General features: G+C 36.0%; 2 protein-coding genes across 3 annotated transcripts in view; one reads left to right on the forward strand and one right to left on the reverse strand.

The window, feature by feature from the left end:
* LOC136839313 (nascent polypeptide-associated complex subunit alpha, muscle-specific form) overlaps positions 1 to 9070 on the reverse strand; it is a 69432-nt gene extending 60362 nt beyond the window's left edge. The window contains exons 1-5 of one of the 2 annotated variants that reach the window (XM_067105186.1): positions 8777 to 9070; positions 3564 to 3830; positions 1910 to 2053; positions 1024 to 1160; positions 327 to 527 (exon numbers count right to left, since the gene is read on the reverse strand). In XM_067105186.1, the coding sequence (XP_066961287.1) occupies positions 327 to 527; positions 1024 to 1160; positions 1910 to 2053; positions 3564 to 3811 (730 nt within the window). In that variant the 5' untranslated portion in view covers positions 3812 to 3830; positions 8777 to 9070. Of the gene's footprint in view, positions 1 to 326; positions 540 to 1023; positions 1161 to 1909; positions 2054 to 3563; positions 3831 to 8776 lie in introns of both variants that reach the window. The other variant, XM_067105185.1, reaches the window with a different exon arrangement.
* The window catches only part of Tbca (Tubulin binding cofactor A), a 258271-nt gene that overhangs the window by 79664 nt on the left and 157096 nt on the right, over positions 1 to 21511 (forward strand). The window lies entirely within an intron of this gene.

Raw genomic sequence — 21511 nt, forward strand, 5'->3', positions numbered from 1 at the left:
TATGGCAATATGTTTTCCATCGTAAAGCAGTCAAGTATACTTGCCAAGGAAAGCATTGACTTTCAGTACATGAAAACCACTTGAAAATTAATCACACTGAACATGTCTTACTAGTACTACTGTTGAATATAAACAATACAATGAACAAAAAGGCCAATGCGCATTAATGAAGATCTTCAAAACCATTTAATTTTTTTTTTTTTTTGCATATCATATTTCTTGAATACTTTTGTTTTAACATTCTAATTATTCTACATTTTTTGTTTTAACATTTAGCCATTATTAAAATGTTATAACAGATGACCTAAAAAGTAAAATCTGCTTACTCTTTGGTAGCTTCACATGAGCATAAGGATGATTCTTCTTCACTTTGGCATATGGATGAGCAGCAGCAGCACTAGCATCACTTGTGGGTGGACTAGTAGGGCTGGTGGGGGATGTAATCGATGCATCTCTTATTACAGCAGCCCGTCCACCCTGACCTATTGCATTAGCAGGAAGGACCTGGACCCCACCAATGACCTTAGCTGCACCAGTTCCTGTTGTTCAGGAACATAATGAATTACTGTATTCCAAAAAATATGACCACTAGCCAATACAATCTATACAACCAAATGCATTTGGTACACCAGAAAATTCAAAAGCATCAACAAATACATCATATGATTTTTATATGTACAGTATTTGTTTCTCTCAGCACTAAGTAATACTTGGACATTTTCCTTATTCTGCATTAAAATTACATTAGTATCATCAGTCTTTTTTTAAAATTTTGTTATAAAAATCTAAAATGCTTTGCCCGCAATACTGGGCCACTCTTGTTAACAAACGCCTTAACCTCAGGGTAAATTATGTCAGGCAATTTATGCCAATGGTCAGCATCATACTTACCCTTTATAGGCAGCAAGCGATTACTCAACAAATAGAAATTTTTAATTCTTAAGCTGCTACTCTAATCCCTTGCTGAAAATTAAAGCACCGAAGTATGAGACATCAGTCCCCCTTTTTTTGATAATGACTCACCATCATTAACATCTCCAACAGCTGCATAAAGATCTGAAGAATGTTGTGACTGAGTACGTTCGACTTTACATTCAGAAGCTGCCGGATCAGGCTGAGCACTCAGAGGGATAGCAGGTAACTCTCGCTTCAGAGTGCACCTTTGAAGCCAGAAAAATTGAGTTATATTAGAAAAGAAATGCATGGACAGCTGCCCTACTCTACCTACATGTTCAATGCTAACTAATTTTGTGTCATATGTATTCTAAACCTGTATAAGACTGCAAAATGGTGGTTTTTAAATGATAAGCAGAAACTGGAAGAGTATTGTTTAAGAATTTGGACAGCTAAATGAGAACAGACCAAAAGAAGCAGATGAAAAGTAAATGGCTGACAGATATGCAGCTTTGGGCCAAAGGGATTCTACAGAGACCTTGCATCAGGTGAAGTTCAATCTATCATTTCAATTTAATATAGTGTTTTTAAAATTAGTATTCTGCACGATAATACATGTTCAAAAAACAATATTAAATTGTAATGTAAAACTTGTTATTTTTTTATATTTAATGCTCTGATAAATAATTTACCTACATGAGAAAACATGTGACCTAAGCCCCAAAGGAATGATAGTACGGTACTTTGAAACTTACAACTTGTATACAGTAACATAAGGTATACTGTACATGTATTGTGTTTCTTTCTGCCAGTAATCATGAATTGCTTAAACTGTTAACTAGCAAAGACTAGAAAGATAAAATTAAATATACAAAATTTACCTAATGTACATTTACAGGGTATTAGGGAATTTGCAAATACACTCCATTTTTAAATATAATGAGGTAACTGTCTTTATTTTCAATAGCCGTACTCTTTAGTAAGGGCAAGCAATGAGGCAAGAACATTACTTTACCTGCTCGATGCCTCTGAAGCTTCATCACTGCCTCTCGGTGTATTTGACCCATTAATCCGTGGATAGCTCCCTAAACCATTTTCACCTCCATCATGGCAGACTTTAACAGTAGTAATTCCCTGGGACAATTCATACTCATCGTACCTATTGTAATCACAAAAAATTTATGTAAACTGTGTAACTTATGAACCAACCCCACTTTTAAACAAAACTTTCATTCAGACATCAAATTTAAATTTAATTTGACAACTGAACAATGTTTTATAAATACTTAAAAAATATTTAAATCAATCGTAAAATTTAATAGTACACAGACAGGTTTCCCATGAGCTTGTAAATCTTGCATCTGGGCAAAAGAAAAGTGGTAGATGGTGTTAACTTCCAGTTACAACAGCTACATGCACTGTCAATAGATGAAGTTGGGACAAGCACTCAAAACCCCAATTATTTGTTGTATATGTACTGCAATATACAGTTGCAAAACCTGGCCATATCTGTATAAGCATAAAAAAACTACTTTACATTAGGCAATTTGGACAATTTTGTGTACTGTAACAAGAAAAGCTTGAAGTTTCAACAACCAAGATACTGAAAATTAAAATTACCTGGAAAAATTAAAAAAAAATTTCTGCTGAAGGTGACTAGAGTATAACTGTGCTGTACTAGAAGATATAATGGGGGAAAAGCAATCAGTTGCACAAGTACTATATATGAAAGTGAAACGAACCAACAAACAGGAAAGCACAGAATATTATAAAGGGGGCCATAAATGGAGACTTGACCAAATCAGAATTCTGCTGATGTTTAGAGGCCAGGACAAAAAAAATTATGATGCAGTTCAGCATCTGCCTGAATCAGGCCAACAATACAGGCTCCTTTTATAACAATTTTAGTACCTCGCTTCTATTGGAAATGGGCAGCACTAGTGATGTTCCCCTTGAGAGGGTATCTTGGAGTTTTGAGATGCCAAATCAGTCTACTTTCTAAGTTAACCAAAATTAAGCTATACACCAACAGTGAGAAGGAAGTCGAGTACGAGAAAACTGAGAACATTGTGTATATGGTAATAATGTTTCATCCTTAGTCAACAAGTTACTAAAATTGTCAGCAGAGGATCCAATGTGCTCGATCCAATTAAGAGGAAATAAGAGAAAGGTTTCACTTACTCCAAATGACCAAAATTCCAAAGGAAGCTAATGACATATCATGACAGGACAACTGAATTATGGAAAGATACCTCCTATTACTTTATCCAGCAAAACATGTACGCAAAAGCCCTATCACCAAAACCTCATGGTTAAAAGAAATCAATCTGAAAATACAAGGTTTCATTAACCTAAACACAACAAAGGGGAAAATCCAATAATTCATGAGGTAATGAATTCCTCTTGTGAATATTTGTTTCCATCATCAAAACCAGGTGTCCTCTAGCAGAAACCAAGGAGAAAACTTCTGTATACTAATTAATAACACTGAGGTAAAGACGGGCCCCTTCAGGTGGCCTCACTCACTAATTACACCAGAAATATTTCAACATTTGGTTATGCTATAGCGATGTTGATGAAGAATAAATGTATATAAGGCATTACAATATATTAAAAAAATAATGAATATTATAGTTCAGCATAAAGCAAAAGTGTGACATCCCACTTACCCATCATCCTTCTTGGCACAAACGCAGAATGCCAAGAAGATAAATAGCACTATCGTGAAGCCAATAGTAATAAGAACTGCCCATGCTTGGATCACATCTAAAGCTACGGTTAGTGATGCACCATCTATAGGACCACCAGGCTCCCCTCCAAGAACATCTAGCAGGGAGGGAGAATGGACAGCAGTGTGTGGAGGGGAGTAAGCCCCTCCGAGGGCCCATATTGGCCTTTTTATTCCTACACCTACCATCACCTGCCGATTAGTTCATCTGGAAAAAAAAGAAAGAAAATAAACTTTAATAACTTCAGAAACATTAACCATCAAAATTATGTTTATAACCAATACTCAAAATCAAAATCTAAGGAGTTTCAGAAGATAGCAAAAAAACTCTCTCATTATGACACAACATATTTTTAATGTTTACTGCTAGTGTTGTACAATGCAAATATAATGCATGTTAGTCATATTAAATGCACCATCATCTTATTAATATTCAAATCTGTAAGTCTTTGTTTATGCTGGATATTAAACAATAATTTATTACTCCTTTAATAAGCTTGTGGTTACATTTACAATGTTCCATATTTTGGACAATAAGCTGTTGACAAATCTTTCAGTCTTTCTTGCACTTTGGTATTCTATTAAATTTCATGATTAATCCATCCCTATTATCCCTTATCCCTTACACTTAGAAAGTCTTACTGGATCTTTTCATTGATTAATCCATCCCTATTATCCCTTATCCCTTACACTTAGAAAGTCTTACTGGATCTTTTCATTGATTAATCCATCCCTATTATCCCTTATCCCTTACACTTAGAAAGTCTTACTGGATCTTTTCATTTAAAAAACTGCCATCCTAAATAAATGTTTGTTGTCTCTTGCTTCTTTGGAGATTTGCTGCACTGTGGCTTGCTTACATTTGTTGTCTCAACTTTACAAAGCATTGCTCTAGAAACAGTAACAGGGCTTCCTTGTTTCTTTAATGTGATTTTTTAAAGCATTCTAAATAATCTCTTGTGCTTAACTGTAAAGGACTTTTAAGTGAGGAGCTTTGGCTATCCATATTGTCTGAAAAAGGATTCATGGTTTCTTAATGACAGAAGCAAGCTTCTTATCCACTGTACCTAAGAGCCGATAAGAGATGTGGCAACGCTTATGCCATGTTCATTATGACTGAAGAATAATATAAGAAAGAGTGTATGTATTTTTAACATGAACTCAATATACACTGTACATTCCATTACAATATTTCTGTCAACACCTGTAAATGGTGCTAATCCCACTTCAACCCTCACACTAGGGTAGCCAGAGTGTAAGTTATGAACTTCTCACACAGACATTCACCAATTTATGATAAATGAAATGCAGTGAACTGTTGTTTTTCTTCATCTTTATATCTTTTAGGGCAGGTGCCTGTGTGTATAGAATAGTCTAAGCAAATTGCTAGGGTTTTGGGATAGCATAACACAGAACTATGACCTTCACTGCTTGTTTGTTATTTTCCGCTATTTTCAAACTACTATTGCTGCTGAAAGAATTCACAATGCAACCCCTTTTTAACCACAATATCTTTACCTCTTCCATCAATTTTAAACATACTGATTTCCCTGAAAATCATATCTATATTTTCATTTATTTTTTACATACAACCCAATGGGTAAATTTTTGTCAGTGGCCCTTTTTCAGTTTCCTTTTGGTCCTGTTTTACTCACCTACAAATTTCTGCACCTTTTCTTCATTGTTCTTATATACATCTTTCCTCTGACTGCATTTTGTTTCCTTCTTTTGTTATATCAGTTTGCTTTCTAATTTACAAGTTTCTTTTTTTACCTGGTATCCCCATCAAAGTTTTGAGCTTAATGAGGACAAGTCATCACAGGATTTCACTACATGCAAGTGAAATGGTTTCAAAACCTTTTTCTTTTTTTAACCAGCCTAATTAATTGTTTCACTAAATAGCAGATAAGATTCTCTATTTTAAGCCCTCAATAACCAAGTGGTAATTTCAATGACAGTAACAATTGTGCTTCCACAAAATCATGAGGGGTTTGGGATACTGTATTTTAAACACACAAAAGATTCATTGGGAATCAAGAATCATTTATGCTGTATTGGAATTCTGAGGCCCTAGAGAAGAAATTCTCAAATTTTTTCAGGATTACTAGTGCAGTTTATTGAGTTACCCAGATCTCTCGAACTGACAGTCACATCAGTTATATATCTCAATATGAAATATCAGTTAAATAAAATATACAAAAATCACTCACACAAATGTCAATATTATGAAATCCCACTAAGAATAAATCTCCAAATGGTTTTGGCTAAAAGAAAAGAAATACAGTACCGGTACAGTAATGTGATGGTGAAAGATTACAGTTACTGAATATAGGCCTATATTGCATGATTTATAAAATGAAATGATAAGTGGTGGCTTTCATGTGTGCCGACACAATAGGAGGTGACTTTCGTGTGTGCCCCAAGACGATCTTAAATCTCACTGTTCATTAAATTTTCAACCTACTGAACTGTACCAGTACAGTACTTGAAATTATATATACAAAGGGTACTCAACTTGTCTGATTATAACTTATCACATGTAAGTTCACATTAAGATTTTAAAATGAAAAATTATGAATCTGTCTTATATTAAGATGTCTTTGTAGCCACAAAGGGTATTAATGTTTGCTTTTTGACAAGTGTAATTTACAAACAGACAACTGTACTGTAGTTAATATATTCACTCTTACTTCATAAATGGTGTCAGACAAGTTTGTTGTTGTGATATGTAAGTGTTAATGACAAATACATGCACTGTGCTGTAATTAATAACCCCATTCCTATCATATGTACAGCCTCTTTCTTGTAATGTCTCATAAACATATTCTCAACCTTTCAATCATTACAGAACATTATTTCTAACAACTTCAAACTCATGCATTTTTTTATTTTTACTAGAAAATCTACCTATGGAAGTTCTTTTTCTAACACTTTTGTGAGTTAATAAATGAAAATAATGTATTAGACAACCCAGGTTTATTGACCAGTTTCCAGGTACCTGGTAATTTATTAAACTTTTTAAGTGTAGAGGGCTGCAGTAACTTGGGCTGTGCTTTGTTAGCCTACTTTCATTTCCAAATCATTGGTTAAATCTTGGTAAAATTATGATACTCTAACCTTAAAGCTGTTTTCATTATTTTGGGCAAAAGTTTAATAAGAATAGAAGTAATAATATGAGCAGTATACCAAGGTCAGAAGTGTGGAGGCAGTAACCACTTTACTATAAACCATTTATATGTTACATGTGCTTGGATAAAACCTGGAGCAGCCTAACCTAGAACTAGCATAGGAAGCCTAACATAACATAGCTACTATCCATAATTAATCCAACATTATAATTTAATAGTAAGGATAGGTCATGGTAGAGACCACTGGTGTATTAGCACTATTAACATACCCTGCATTCTGTGGTAATGTTATGATTACCTGGTGCATGTAGTATATTAAATATATACCATTCCATCAGAGCATAGCTCTTTTTGTAGGTATCCATTTATGTGTATTTTTTGCATTCTATCTTCACACATTATAATAATGAATTGCATTAAGGCATTGTCCCTTTGCTAAAAATATAAGGGATAAAGAAGGAATGAAAGACTAAGTGTAAAATGGAGGTACAGCAGTACAGTAGGCTAGCTGGTGATATGAGAGGGGCCCTGGCTTTAGTATTGGGATGTGGGTAAGGATGCTTGCGCTGGGCAGGGTATTATTAGTAGGCTAATATCAACTCATTAAATCTATTTTGCACAAAAAACCTTGTCCTATTCTTCCAAAACATTTGGCTTGCTATTAGGCTCATCATCAAGGTGCCATATCCCCAAGGACGTCGGCAATCATGGCTCGCCACTCCTCTCTATTTCCGGCTCTCTGCAGCAACTGAGCTGCAGACATTCTTCCTCCAGTCATTCTCACCAATCCATCCATATATTTTTGTCTAGGTCTTCCTCTTGGCCGACTTCCATTGATTTTACCAGTGAGAGAGAGATGTTCTAGTTCTTGTCTTCTCACTATGTGACCCACAAACCGCATTTGTCTACCTCTCACTGAAGCCAAAAGTTCTCTCTCAATGCCTACTCTCTCTAATACCTGCTCATTAGTTTTCCTTTCTGTCCATGATATTTTCAGCATCCTTCTCCAAAACCACATTTCAGCAGCCTGTAACCTCTCCTCATCTGCCTTCCTCAAGGTCCAAGTTTCACAGCCATACAACAATACAGACCAAACAAAACATTTCACAAATCTTCTCCTAAGATTCATCGATATTTTTGAGTTGGTGACTAATCTCTTTATCTTACCAAATGCATCTTTTGCCATGGATATTCTCTTCCTGATCTCTTTTTCGCATTTTCCATTTTCTATTAGGCTACTATGCTGATTTACTAATTAAAAAAATATATTATATATAATTAAAAAATATATATATATATATTTTATATATATATATATATATATATATATATATATATATATATATATATATATATATATATATATATATATATATATATATATATATATAATGAATATCTACATACAATTGTTCACCTGCAAGAGGCAGAATCAACCAATCACAGACTTTACTGGTCTACTAGCCTACAGTGAGATTTTACCAAAGTTCATATATACCTAGGCTCTGTTAGTCAATCCCTTTTGTTTTTTAGCCAATTCTTTTTTATTTTACTAGTCTAAACTGTAGCCTTTAATTTGGCTAAATGGCTATGCTAACAAAGACCACACAAAGAAAACAATAGGCTACTTTAATGATAAGTGCCTTTGTTCGAGCTGCATCTACTAGGACCATGCTTGAGATGGTTATCGAAATGGCAAGCATATTCTGCTGTAGTCCACATCTGGGCTGGGCTACTTCCGGATAGTTAATCATTCCTTGAATAGTGTTAACCCTGACTAGAATAAGTCTAGCCCCTAACAGCATAATAGCTTGCCTAAGAATAAGACTTTCTTATAAATTAAAAATATTACCTTCAAAGGTAATGAAGATTTAACATTAATATATATACGCTTAGTGTGACCGGATGAGCGAGTGACGGAAATCCAGTTTTTGGTGTCTGATCTGTAGCCTACAAATACAAAGACGAAAAATATTTTCCTCCTTAAACAGTGCATATTCACATTTTTGTTATTTAACACACTTACCATCGCCCATGACAGAAAAATATGATGCTTCAGGGTTCAATAATATAGCATAGTACTTCCACAAAAAGGTTCACTAAATTCACTTCCAGTTGGATCAATCTTGATTTCCAGTTCACTGAAATTCGATAACTCAAGTCCACACACGCACACGCTTACGAATAGTCTCTTAATTGATATTTAAGTCTGTTTTAAGAACCAGGCAGCAAAGATATAATCCAAACTGGGTCATATTTGCGGCGAACTTTCCCTACTGTCGACCACCGCCGCCATGTTTGTTGTGGTACGAGGACGCTCTCAGGGTGTCTGCTGCCTTCTGCTCTCACCAAATATATTCGACATTTCTAAATTGTTCCGTTCATCTCTCATCTTTCAGAGCCGTATAATGAAAAACAAGCGAAAGCTGTCACTTTTAACATATTCTGTATAATAAAGGTGCTGTTTTAGGGTGAAACCATGCTATTAAAATTTGTTAATATCGCTCACATCAACAGTTATTTTGATTTCAGTGTTATGACGAGCGAAAATAATTGGAAGTGACTTCGAAGTGAGATCACTGCCTCTCCCCTCGCTCGACGAGAGCGCCCCACCCCTCTGTTGGTGTCTTAGAAAATGGGAATCGATCAATAATCTATGTCACTTGTAGATTATTATAGATTATTAGCAGCAGAAATGTCTATTTCCGTGACTTTATAATTACAACGATTCTAACATGGCATCACAGAGAATACCTACAATAGGTAGTGAAGAAAATAGTCGTTGGTAATCATTTTTCATTGCAATCAAATTTGTTCTTCATGAAAGAATTTCACTAACCACATTTACTGCTCTACAAGCTAATATTTAGAAGTTTTCAGACACAGTGCAAAATCAAGTTTGTATAAATTGAAATGTTGCCTTATATCTTGCAGTTATGATAATCGACCGTTTACAGTATATTTTAACGGGAATTTCCATCAAGAAGAAAATATCTACTGAAGAAGGGCAATTCAACCCAAGTCATAATTCGCCTGGAATAGCATCATTCCAACTTTCCCAGACAAGTCTTGAAAGAAACACAGCGCCCGTATCCCCTTTTAGTTTTGAATCTCTTAAAGCTGATACGGCGTCGTCAGTTCTGCAAAGCATATCTTTACTCTTTACAGTGGTGAAAAACCTCGCTAGAATATTGGCAATAGATAGAAGAACAAAACACAGTTGCTCATAATCTTAGGGAGATTCACTTGGTTAGTCGGCATTACTGCAAAATTAAGATATCGTGTTGCATCTACAAAACACTGGTAATTGCCCACACTAGGTAACAAAAGCTGATCCTATTCAAACCACTCACTAAATCGAGATATTAAACACGTAAAATTGTCTCCAAAACTACACGAGAGAAGAAGGAATATCCTAAATGGAGTATGAAATAATTTTCGTCAGGCATTTGCATGGTGCATTGATGGTATTTGCACAGGATATAGTGGGGACTTGTCCCTCATTGATGGATAAGCCAGAGCGCCTCTGTGATTGGCCAATCGCGGGCCACAGGAATAGACCAAATTAAGCGAATGAATATTCATTCTGCAACGCCAGTGGAGCTAAGTCAACCGAAAAAGCAAAGGTCCAGAGTAAATTGGGATGGTACTAGCTGACAAAGGTGCATTCTCCTAGTCAGCAGTTGGCCTGTTTGTGCGTAGGTCACGTTACCTTTAGTTTTCTTGAAGGTGTTAGACCTTTCTTAAGAGGCGTAGGCGTCAGGTTGCGCTTTTATCACATTCTTATCTATAGCTCACTCATATTTTTCGTCATTAAGTTTTGCTTTGCCTGTCTAATGTATTTTGTCTCGACTATTCAGGCAACCGGTTGATTCGCTATAATTCGTTTGTCTAAAGTACCAGTATGTTCATGTTCACGTTTCCATTCATGCCCGTGAGGAAGTTAAGCCTTTTTTGTAAGGTTAGAGAGTTATCATTTTAAAGAGTAGATGGGTGTTCTATTCTTTTTCTAGGAAAATGCACCCGCCGAAGATCTCTTGGTTAATATTTGTGTATCTAATCATTAAATCCGGCCCCCTGTTGGTTTGGTTGTTTGTAACGTGCTTTCATCTTGCCAGATAAACAGACACGACTTTAGCGAGAGTTATTTTCTCATTTTATGCTTCGTGATAAAGGATCAGGAAAGGGTAGCTAATTCGGCGTGAACTGGAGTTGGAAGAAAGAGGTATATTTGATCAGATTTCTCTTTGAAAGTGTTTCTATATATTACGTTTTCGTGTGTCATTTCATAGAATAAACAAGTGATAATGACTGGTTAAAATGCGCTTACATACATACGTATTTGCTATAAATGAAGAGAAACTTCAAAAGGCCGAAAATCTGATATTTCCTAGCTATAAACATACACAAACATTATATATATATATATATATATATATATATATATATATATATATATATATATATATATATATATATATATATATATATATATATATATATATACATACATACATACATACATACATACATACATACATACATACATACATATGTATATATGTATGTATGTATGTATATGTATGTATGTAAAATGTATGTATTAGTTTTTTTTCGACTGTTTTTCAATGACGGTCTTCAGACTTTCAGAATTTTACATCTACACACAAAACTGTAATTCTTAAAATAGACTTGAGGCTTTTAAGACACGTTATGACATTCTCTTTAAATAATGAAAATGCAGAGTAACTTTTACCAAAGTAAATTTTTTGTTTTGTTTGTTTTTTGTGACGCAGGAACAAGACGGGAAAAGATCGACCTCGGTCAGTGAAGTGAAGGTACGTGATTAAGGACAAGTTAAAGGTTTCAGGGAATACAGCGGAATGCTTGATAGACTGATACGATAAGCTGGTGTCGCAACGACTATGGACATCGCCTCGTACTCTCACGCGGTATATGTGATTGCAGATAATGATGTGTGGAAGTCACTTAAATATTTAAGATACAAGAGTCCACAGAATTCTACGATCCGATGAGTTTTATGCGCATATGTACGAGTATTTGTGACTTCACTAGCGCCTTCGTCTCACGCTTATTGCTTTTAGCACTAAGTAATCCGCACATTTTATTCATTAGACTGATTTTTGTCACTGGTGATAGATAAGCCGCCATCCATGACCACTCTAAGAGGCTACACGTTTGATATGAACGTGCATGCATTTTGGGAGGTGATCGATAAAGTCCAAATCAAAGGTAAAAATAACAAAAAGTCTTACCTGTGAAGGGAATGAATAATGAGGACAATTCTGGAAAACAAGATGGAAATGGAGACCTGGAAGATGTTGATTAGTTAGAGAAGGTGGGAATATGTAAGAAAAAAATTAACGGATAGGACACAAGAGCGAGAGTGCAGAACAGACGAACGGCTCAACAGATGCAAGAACGGTTGGTGTGGTGTTGTAGTCTGCTTTGTGGGCGCATACAGCAAATGGTCCCCCCCCCCCGTGTTTATGCTGGGGTCCACTAAGATTCTGTAGTTAAGAGGAAAAACGTAGCGGTAACAGTTGTCTCGATTTTTCCGGAAGCCGCTGTTTAAGAGGAAAGTTTTTAATTAATAATTATTATTTCATAATAGTATGTAGCCATATTCCAAATCCCGTTACATTTTATAGATGAGACTGGTATACCGGACTCTTGAATTGATGTTCGACACAGTCTTGAGATGCAAATGAAGCGGATGGAAATCAATCGACAAATATGTAGATACAGTGAACTAATTTTCTGAAATATTCATTGTTTCGCTATTGAACTAAACAGTGAATTAGGTACCTTGCAGTTAGTCGAGTGAGTCACAGGCAGGATAGAGAAGGGCCTCAGCCTGAAAAGACTTCCTGAGAACGGGAAGGTTACTACCCTCTATACTCTAGAGCCAACCTCCCAGAGGGGGAAAGAAGATGTGTGTATATATATATATATATATATATATATATATATATATATATATATATATATATATATGTGTGTGTGTGTGTGTGTGTGTGTGTGTGTGTGTGTGTGTGTGTGTGTGTGTGTGTGTGTGTGTGTGTACAATTTTCTCTGAGAAAGGGTAACGCTCGAAGGTGTTAGACTTCCGGTTCTCAGGAAGTCTTTCCGGGATGAGGTTGCTAGACCCATACCCTTTCTTTGACTCCTTCACGAAGCTGGCGGCCATTCTCAGCTTGTTCGGGAGTTGAGAGTGTAAGGCCACTACTTTTCCACAGAGCTGTGTTCTCTCTCTCTCTCTCTCTCTCTCTCTCTCTCTCTCTCTCTCTCTCTCTCTCTCTCTCTATATATATATATATATATATATATATATATATATATATATATATAATATTTATATATACATATGTATATATATATATATATATATATATATTTATATATATATATATATATATATATATATATATATATAACCATAAATACATATATATATATATATATAATATATATAAATACATATATATACATTATATACTGCATATATACATATATATATATATATTATGTATATATATATATATATATATATATATATATATATATATAGAGAGAGAGAGAGAGAGAGAGAGAGAGAGAGAGAGAGAGAGAGAGAGAGAGAGAGAGAGAGAGAGATGGGGAAGAACATTCAAGTAAGCAGTAATAAATACAAAATTAAGACTAATGATAGCCATCCCTAGGAAGTACATGTAAAGCATAATCAATTTAAATAATGGTTCGTTATATCAATGCACGCTCAAGTAGAACTAATTTTATTTTTCTCACGTGCCGTAGTATAGGAGCGCTGGCACCTGTTCTCAACGCCGCTCTTTATTTTTGTTACATAGTTTAAATAACTGTTCATTACCTTATGCTAAATCCGTCGCTACTATTAATTCGGCGCCGTTGTACATGGCATAATTCTTGTACTAGAATTATATATTCTGATGTATAGGTAAAGTTTCGTTTTCATCATTATTATTGCCAGCAACATACTCAGAGAATGTCAAAGGTTACAAGAGTGAAAAGGTATTGCCTGTGAAATATTTAGTTATTCGCCCTTCATTTACAGCAGTGTTATCGTAATTATAGTAACATCGTTGATTATCGTAATTATAGTAACATCGTTGATTATCGTAATTATAGTAACATCGTTGATTATCGTAATTATAGTAACGTCGTTGACCTTTGATTTTGCAATATTGGCGTTTGAGCTGTAGCCTCACCATTGAATTTGTAATATAAGGGAAGATCTTCTGCATTGTCTCTCTTCACTGCAATGTAACAAGTGTCTACTTCCTACTGCAACAGAAGTGCATCACTCTCGCTACTTTATAATTTAATGTCACTTCATTCTATATAATGTATCTAAAATCTTTATAAATGCCATATAAGTTTCTGTGTCTTTCCGTTAAAATATAACAGAACGCTTTTCTCCTGTGTGAAATAACAAAACACATCCTCTCTCACCGTCTCTCTCTCTCTCTCTCTCTCTCTCTCTTAGATCTAGCGCGAGAGAAGTAGGACGCAGCAGAAGACATTGCGGAAGCAATTACAAGATGGGAAACGAAACAAAACCACGCGAAAGTGGGGCCTGATCCTCTTCATGTCAAAGGTAATGTTTGTTCGGGGTATTTTTTGCCTTTCCCACCTTTCTTCCTCATCTTCTTTTTATCGCCATAATAGTTGCAGTTGGTCGTGGGGTGTGGATGGTGGTATTTTGCTTCTTTTGTTTGTTTCCTTGTGCTCACATTTCTTCGCATTCTTATCAGGAAATGCCCGTAGTGCGGGTTGTGCTAAGAATAAAGTTTGTACAGTTCTTATTTTTAAACATCAATGGAAATTATTATTCCATACATTTTTAGATGTAATTATTTTCCATGGGCATTATTTCTATAAAATAAAAGTGAGGTGCGAAAAGTAGAATTTCGCTTTCACTCTCAGTAAACCGTATAGGAAATTCTTATTGAAAGAGTATGGAATGTACATGATTATAGGTTTCCATGATTCTGTTTCACTGATTCGGTGATTAATTCATTATCAGAGAATGATATGACTTTAGAAAGCTTTTATTCCGTTATGCACATGTACAGTATACGGTATTGGATGTTTCTTGACAGTATATTTTATTATTACTGTTATGTATTATTATTTTAAAAAGTCGTTCCTCCTCATAATTAGGGTGGCTTCAAAGAAAAAGACGAACGCAAGTTAGTTCCACACTCATCCTTTAACAGCTGATTTAGTAGTAAACCGTCAGTACAGATAATTTCCGCAATGTTAGCTGCTTCATATACCCATTATTATTATTATTATTATTATTATTATTATTATTATTCCACAAATCAAAACAGAATACATTACACAATGACACCAAACCGTGTCAGAGGTGGATATTAATAGACAAAGAAATCCTTAACTAATTTTCCTAAAGGTACGGTGATATGATCTTGGAGCATCCATCGGATAGAAACCCTTTATTGTAAGGAAGGATCGTAGGAGCGGACAAGAACAAGAAAAAACTACAATATATTATAACGCTTTTTTCAAAAGAAATAAGGTAGTGCAATACTAAACAAGTAAAAAATGCGCCGAAGTTTCTGCGGCGCAATCGAGTTTTCTGTACACCCGCGGCCCATGAAACTCAGCCACGGCCCATGAAATTCTTAGCCGCAGCCCATGAGACTCAGCCGCAGTCCGGTGGTGGCCTGTGTTGTTGGTACCTATGGCGGTGCCAGAAGTACGATTATGGCTAACTTTAACCTTAAATAAAATTAAAACTACCGAGTCTAGAGGGCTGCAATTAGGTTTGATGATTGGAGGGTGGATGATCAACATACCAATTTGCAGCCCTCTAGCCTCAGCAGATTTTAAGATCTGAGGGCGGACAGAAAAAAGTGCGGACGGACAGACAAAGCCGTCACAATAGTTTTCTTTTACAGAAAACTAAAAAGTAATTGATGGAATTTCGTATTTCTGATGTGCCAATATTGTTGCGTTGCCGTTCCTTCGTTGAATACTTCTTTCGCGAGAGAAAGAGAGAGAGTGTGTGTGTGTGTGTGTGTGTGTGTACTCGTCAAAATTAACATATAACAAGCTCAAACGCAAAAATCATGTTAATTATTTCCGCGACAAGAATTAATTATATCCATCACTATCATCGCAGTGATAGAAATAACGACGATAAATATGGGAGACAGCTGCCACATGGTTCATGGCAAATTATACGCGTTCCACGAGTCATATCGCCTATAATTATCAGCAGTTATGTTTTCTTGGTCTAATTAAGGGAGGCATTCAGAGCAATTAATGCGACAGCGATAAATTGATTTTTATTTCCCGAGCGTAGTAAACCTCCCGAACAGTTTTGGTTTCTCGTTTCATTCGCCGTTTTTTTTTCTGCTCTCTCTCTCTCTCTCTCAAGACAACGACGAACCTGTCAAATGAAAAGAACAAGATTTGATTTATTGTGACACATCACAGAGCCCTCGGCTTTCAAACTGTCTAATAAAATTACGGTAATTTTTGAAATAGATCTGACACGGTATTGTTAAAGGTTGGCGTGCATATTTGTCATTCGAAATTCTAGTTTTATAGACTTCTGTTAAAAAGTGGTATAATGAATGAAATACTGAATGAACTAGAAATATTCTTTTATTTATGAATAACATGATATCCTGTTACCGTCACCGGATAATATTACTGGCTAAACACCTACATTTTGACATAATATTTATTATTATTATTATTAGTATTATTATTATTATTATTATTATTATTATTATTATTATTATTATAGTCACACATCCGGGCTCAAAGGCCACTTTACTGAATGCTATGAAGTAAAACAAAGCATATTATTATTATTCTTAGTATTAATATTATTAATTTTAATGATGCTAACATGTGGAAAAGGTCTAACATCATAAAGGTACGCAGAGAAACACAGATATAAAGATAACCATAATGTTGGTAAATCGGTAGCTAATGAAAATATGAGGTTGATTACCCTAGTTACCAACAACTTACATTTACAGTATTTGTTTATTGGAGGACCATCGTTAAAGTGATTGTATTTTGATATACTCTCGCTGCTCCGTTTTTTGTCGTTTTATAAATAAAGCTTTTGTTCTGAATAATAATAATAATAATAATAATAATAATAATAATAATAATAATAATAATAATAATAATAATGCAGACATTTTTCTCGTGGTTTATCGACTGCAGTGATAAAAAATAGTCTATGAGTTCATTATTATTGTAATATGCTTTCACTTGACAGGATTCGGGAAGCCTTGATGTTATTCACACATGTAAGTTCTGATTGCATTCGTACAGCTTCTGGAGCGTACGTGTAAGATGATATTGTATCAAACTGTTATTATTCTCTCTCTCTCTCTCTCTCTCTCTCTCTCTCTCTCTTTTGGCAGTGTGAAGAATAATACCATCTTAATTTAGTGTTATGAGAACCACAGAACAACAACTGCTACTGCTATCTGTTCTGCTGCTCTTATTATTATTATTATTATTATTATTATTATTATTATTATTATGCAATCCTAAAGGCGTAGGTTCGACTCTTTTTGATGAAAATTATTCCCAGGCATAGAGAATTCGATATCAATGATTTATTTTTAGTTTAGTTTTGAACTTGGAAATACCGTATGTGAAATTGGTGACTTTCTTACATGTACAGTACATATGTACAAATGTAATAAGTAATTAAAGATAACCTAAATTATTAGTTATAAGAGCATTAAATAGAACTGTTAATATATAATTAATGACTCATAATAATAACTAAACATCACAGAGATATACCAGTAAAGGAAAATGCTCGATTGTGCATAAACGTAAGGGACTCAAACCGAAGTCCGTGGAAGTGAAACTGTGGTGTGGAGGCTATGGCACAGTTCAAGTGTTAAGAACAGTATTTTCAGCCTTTCTCTTGGGGCAATTTAAGCCACCAAAAAGGTCAACACATGAATCGTAATATATTTTTTGAATTTAGGGAGTGGTCGCCCGGGGGACTCATCTGTCCCAGGTATTAGAAATTGCTCTCCTAGAGTGACTTCATTGAGCAACAATAATTAAGCATTCTCCTTTATTTCTTTTCTATGCTTTATGATTGACTGGTCGATAAACAGGTAATGCTTAGGCACATGCGAACCAGAATCCATGAAATAACGTAAAAGAGGAAGTGCATATGACACCAGTATTGAAGCGAGAAGGAATCTCATTTTTGCTCGAGAATAGAAGCAAGGCCTGGTGGAAAAGGAGGGATGTATATACGTACCGACTTTGATACTCCGTTGGAATGGAGAAAGGACGGAAGAAAGTTATTCCAGACGCGGGGCGTTCCTTGATGAAAATCAGCTCTAAAGGTGCAGGAGGTGGAGAGGGAAGGGAAGAAGGACGCAAGACTCGCCCCCAAAAGGCCACGATTCCTCCAAAGGAAAGAGTAACTTACGTAAGGGCAAGGATCACTGCTAAAGTGAGGAGTCATCGAAAAGAATTATATTTCTCCTGCGGTTAAGGATCTCCCTTCAGATTTACCATATTTAAGCTCTTTCATAATGGCAGGGTTAAAAACCCTCTCAAAAAGAATCTGGGTTGTTCGTTAATGGCTAAGGCGTTGTACGAGGCCTGATGTGCACCTTTGGGCTGGTCAACCAATAAGGACCTAAGTTTGGAATGAACATTAGCCAATAAGTGTCCGGATCTTACGATTTCACGAAATCATTCTTTTTCAAATTTAGAATGATTGTTGTTTATGCAAATTCCAAAACTTAAAATTATTATTGTTTTGCAAATTTTGGAAAGCGACATCGCTTGTGATATTTTTAGGTTTCATTGTTCGACCTCGTATCCGTATCCCTGTTATTAATAACAATTATTTATAGGGAAATGACTGTTGTCGTTAAACTGACCTTGTGCTAGCACGAGCTTTTGCCTCTATGAACATTTCAATACTGTTGTGTTTGGCCTGTGAAAAAATGGGGAAGGGTCTTCGTGAAAGGAAAAGGAGAAAGAGGTGTAAGACACCATTTGATGCCGGTCAAAGAAAACGTGTGTTAGCTGAGGATCAGGAAATGAATGAGTCATAGAGAAAGTATGTAGGATGAACAATATCATTCCGGCCCAAGATGGGCGTAGACTTGGTGGTTGGTGAAGGAACCAATAATGAAGGATTCAGCTATTATGCACGGTCATAACAGCCTTGAATGTTGTAACTGATTAGAATTAGGAATTAGTAGAGAGGAAAAGCCACATATCTCGAAAGAACCAAAAGATAATGTTCTTGATTTGCACTTGCTTTTCGAACGAACAAAAGCCCAAGCTGGCGTAAGGCTAGCTCATTATAAAAACGACAACAAAAACCAGAGCGTGGTTAGTTGATAATAGGAGCTTATCTTCTAAAAGGAGTGGCTTGTTTATCTTTTTAGCTGGTGGATGTGAAGGGGAGGGAACCACTTTAAAAACAAAAAGAGGGCTTAACTCGGAATGAGACCCATATCATTCCTTCCCCCACCAGTGGAAAGTTAATCCAGATATTACCTTCCATTCTTACGTTTGTTAACTACGGAGAGCAACCAGCATTACAATTTCGAAGATAAACAAAATAATTTGTAAATCACCGTTATACAGATGACTTTTCTTTTCCTCTTTTGCACTCATTATCTGTGGAAGAAGGAATCTTGGTATTTAGAGATAAGGCGGCCGCAGATCGTTAATCAATATACTTCTTTCCCTAATGAAGTTTATTATCTGGGAGAAAAACAGTCTGAGGATTTGGAAGTAAAGAATGTGTGACTCATCCTGGTTCAGAATGTTTTCCAAGAGCAAGAGTAGATATTCAGTGTAGTACTTCCCTCTTTCACATAGATATGTATTGAAAAAACAATCTTAGGTTTTTGGAGATAAGGATGCCTTAAATCACCACAAGAACGTGTTTCTACACGAGTGAGAATAGCTGCATATAGTTTCATCTGGAAAAACAATCCTAACATTCTGGGAACAAAGACCGTAAATCACCTTCGTGCAGATTAGCTCTGCGGCAGATACTGCGCTACCGCCACCATCTCCCACATTTCCTTTAATCTATGGGACACAAAGGCGGCCCAGGAAGCACCAGGGTTCAGGAAAGGCAACTTTGGTATTGTGTAAGGCCAAGTAGCGTAGGGCAGGACCCACCTATAAACTGTTATAATGGATCCTGGAGCAGGGTAACTTGGGGGAAGCATGAAAACAACAACTAAATGTTCGAGTTCAGTCAGGATGTGTGGAGGTCGTCATGATCCTTTGATGTTATAAATATTCATCACGAAAGGAACGCAAATACATAAAGCAAAAAAAAAAAAAGTATAGTGTAAACATGTCTGATTACAGTTTGGTCAAAGTACACGTCACGCTTTTGGGGGAAATTTTAATGAGGACAAGGACATGCAATGATTATTTCCCTTCACGAGGAAGGCCCAAGGACGGTGTGTGGATGTCTTTGATTCGATTTCCTGGATGTGATGAACATACTTATGGAGTAAGAAGATAATTTTAAGAACGTTTAACTTCTCGACTTCCTAATTTTTTGGGGATCTCATCGACAAGTTAAGATAATATGTATGCTACCACAACAGATGAACATACTTATGGAGTAAGAAGATAATTTTAAGAACGTTTAACTTCTCGACTTCCTAATTTTTTGGGATCTCATCGACAAGTTAAGATAATATGTATGCTACCACAACAGAAAAGATATATGCACGGAAATGTAAGAAAATCTATGAGTTTTCTAGACATTTTTTTTGGAAAGCTTGCGATTCATGCCGGTATACATGTAAAAAGCCGACATTTCAGAATCTTCAACACCGTTCCCGGCTGTGTTGTGCATTGTCAGCATGTTAATGATCACAATATAATCAATATCTTCTTGGAAGTAGGCGAAATGTAGGAAAAACTGATTTTCGAGTCAATTGTCTCTTGGAAACCCCTAAAGCCTATGATTTATGTCAGTTAACATGCAAATAGAAATAGAATAAATTATCAGTGTTCACTGACCGTGCCGAAAAGTGTACGTCGAAGGCCATGAAACAGCAGTAGCTGTTCTGCATCAGTTTTATTAAAATAAAAAGAAGAATTTACATGGCGCAGTGAAATTAAACACAAGAGGAACACTCATGCACGTGTGGGTTTTCCTGCCGCATTTCTGGAGATTACACTTCCGTCCTCCTTGCTTTTGTTGTTTTCCGGAAATTGCTCTCATCTCTCAAAGAATCCCGACGAAAATTGCTCTTCCCTGCCAACATGAGGATGAAAATTGCATTTTCGTTGTGTTCTGCTTTAAAGAAAAGACATAATTCTGTGTGAAAGCTACGTTCCTCGAAAAGCAGACGACAAAGATATCTCGGATTGGGCGCGGGGTTGGATGCCGGGAGGAGGAATCCCACCGATGGAGGGAGGGAGGGAGGGAGGGAGGAGAGATGGAGGGAGCAAAGGTGTTCTGTTTGGTTGTGAGGGAGGAGGGAATTACAGCAGTGGAAGCCGCTGGGGACTGGCTGGGGATGAGGGGACGCTACTGGGAGGGAGGGAAAAGTGTACATATTTTGAGCGCGATTCAGCCACACCCTTTGGACCCGTTTTAAGTTGGCGTACACTGGACCACGGAACAGTTACATTTGAAGGTGTCAAAGCATTCTCTGAGAGGATACGAAAGCACAAAACCAACGCTGTGCGCAGAGAT

The sequence above is a fragment of the Macrobrachium rosenbergii genome, chromosome 6 (genome assembly GCF_040412425.1).
Source record: "Macrobrachium rosenbergii isolate ZJJX-2024 chromosome 6, ASM4041242v1, whole genome shotgun sequence".
NCBI lineage: Eukaryota > Metazoa > Arthropoda > Malacostraca > Decapoda > Palaemonidae > Macrobrachium > Macrobrachium rosenbergii.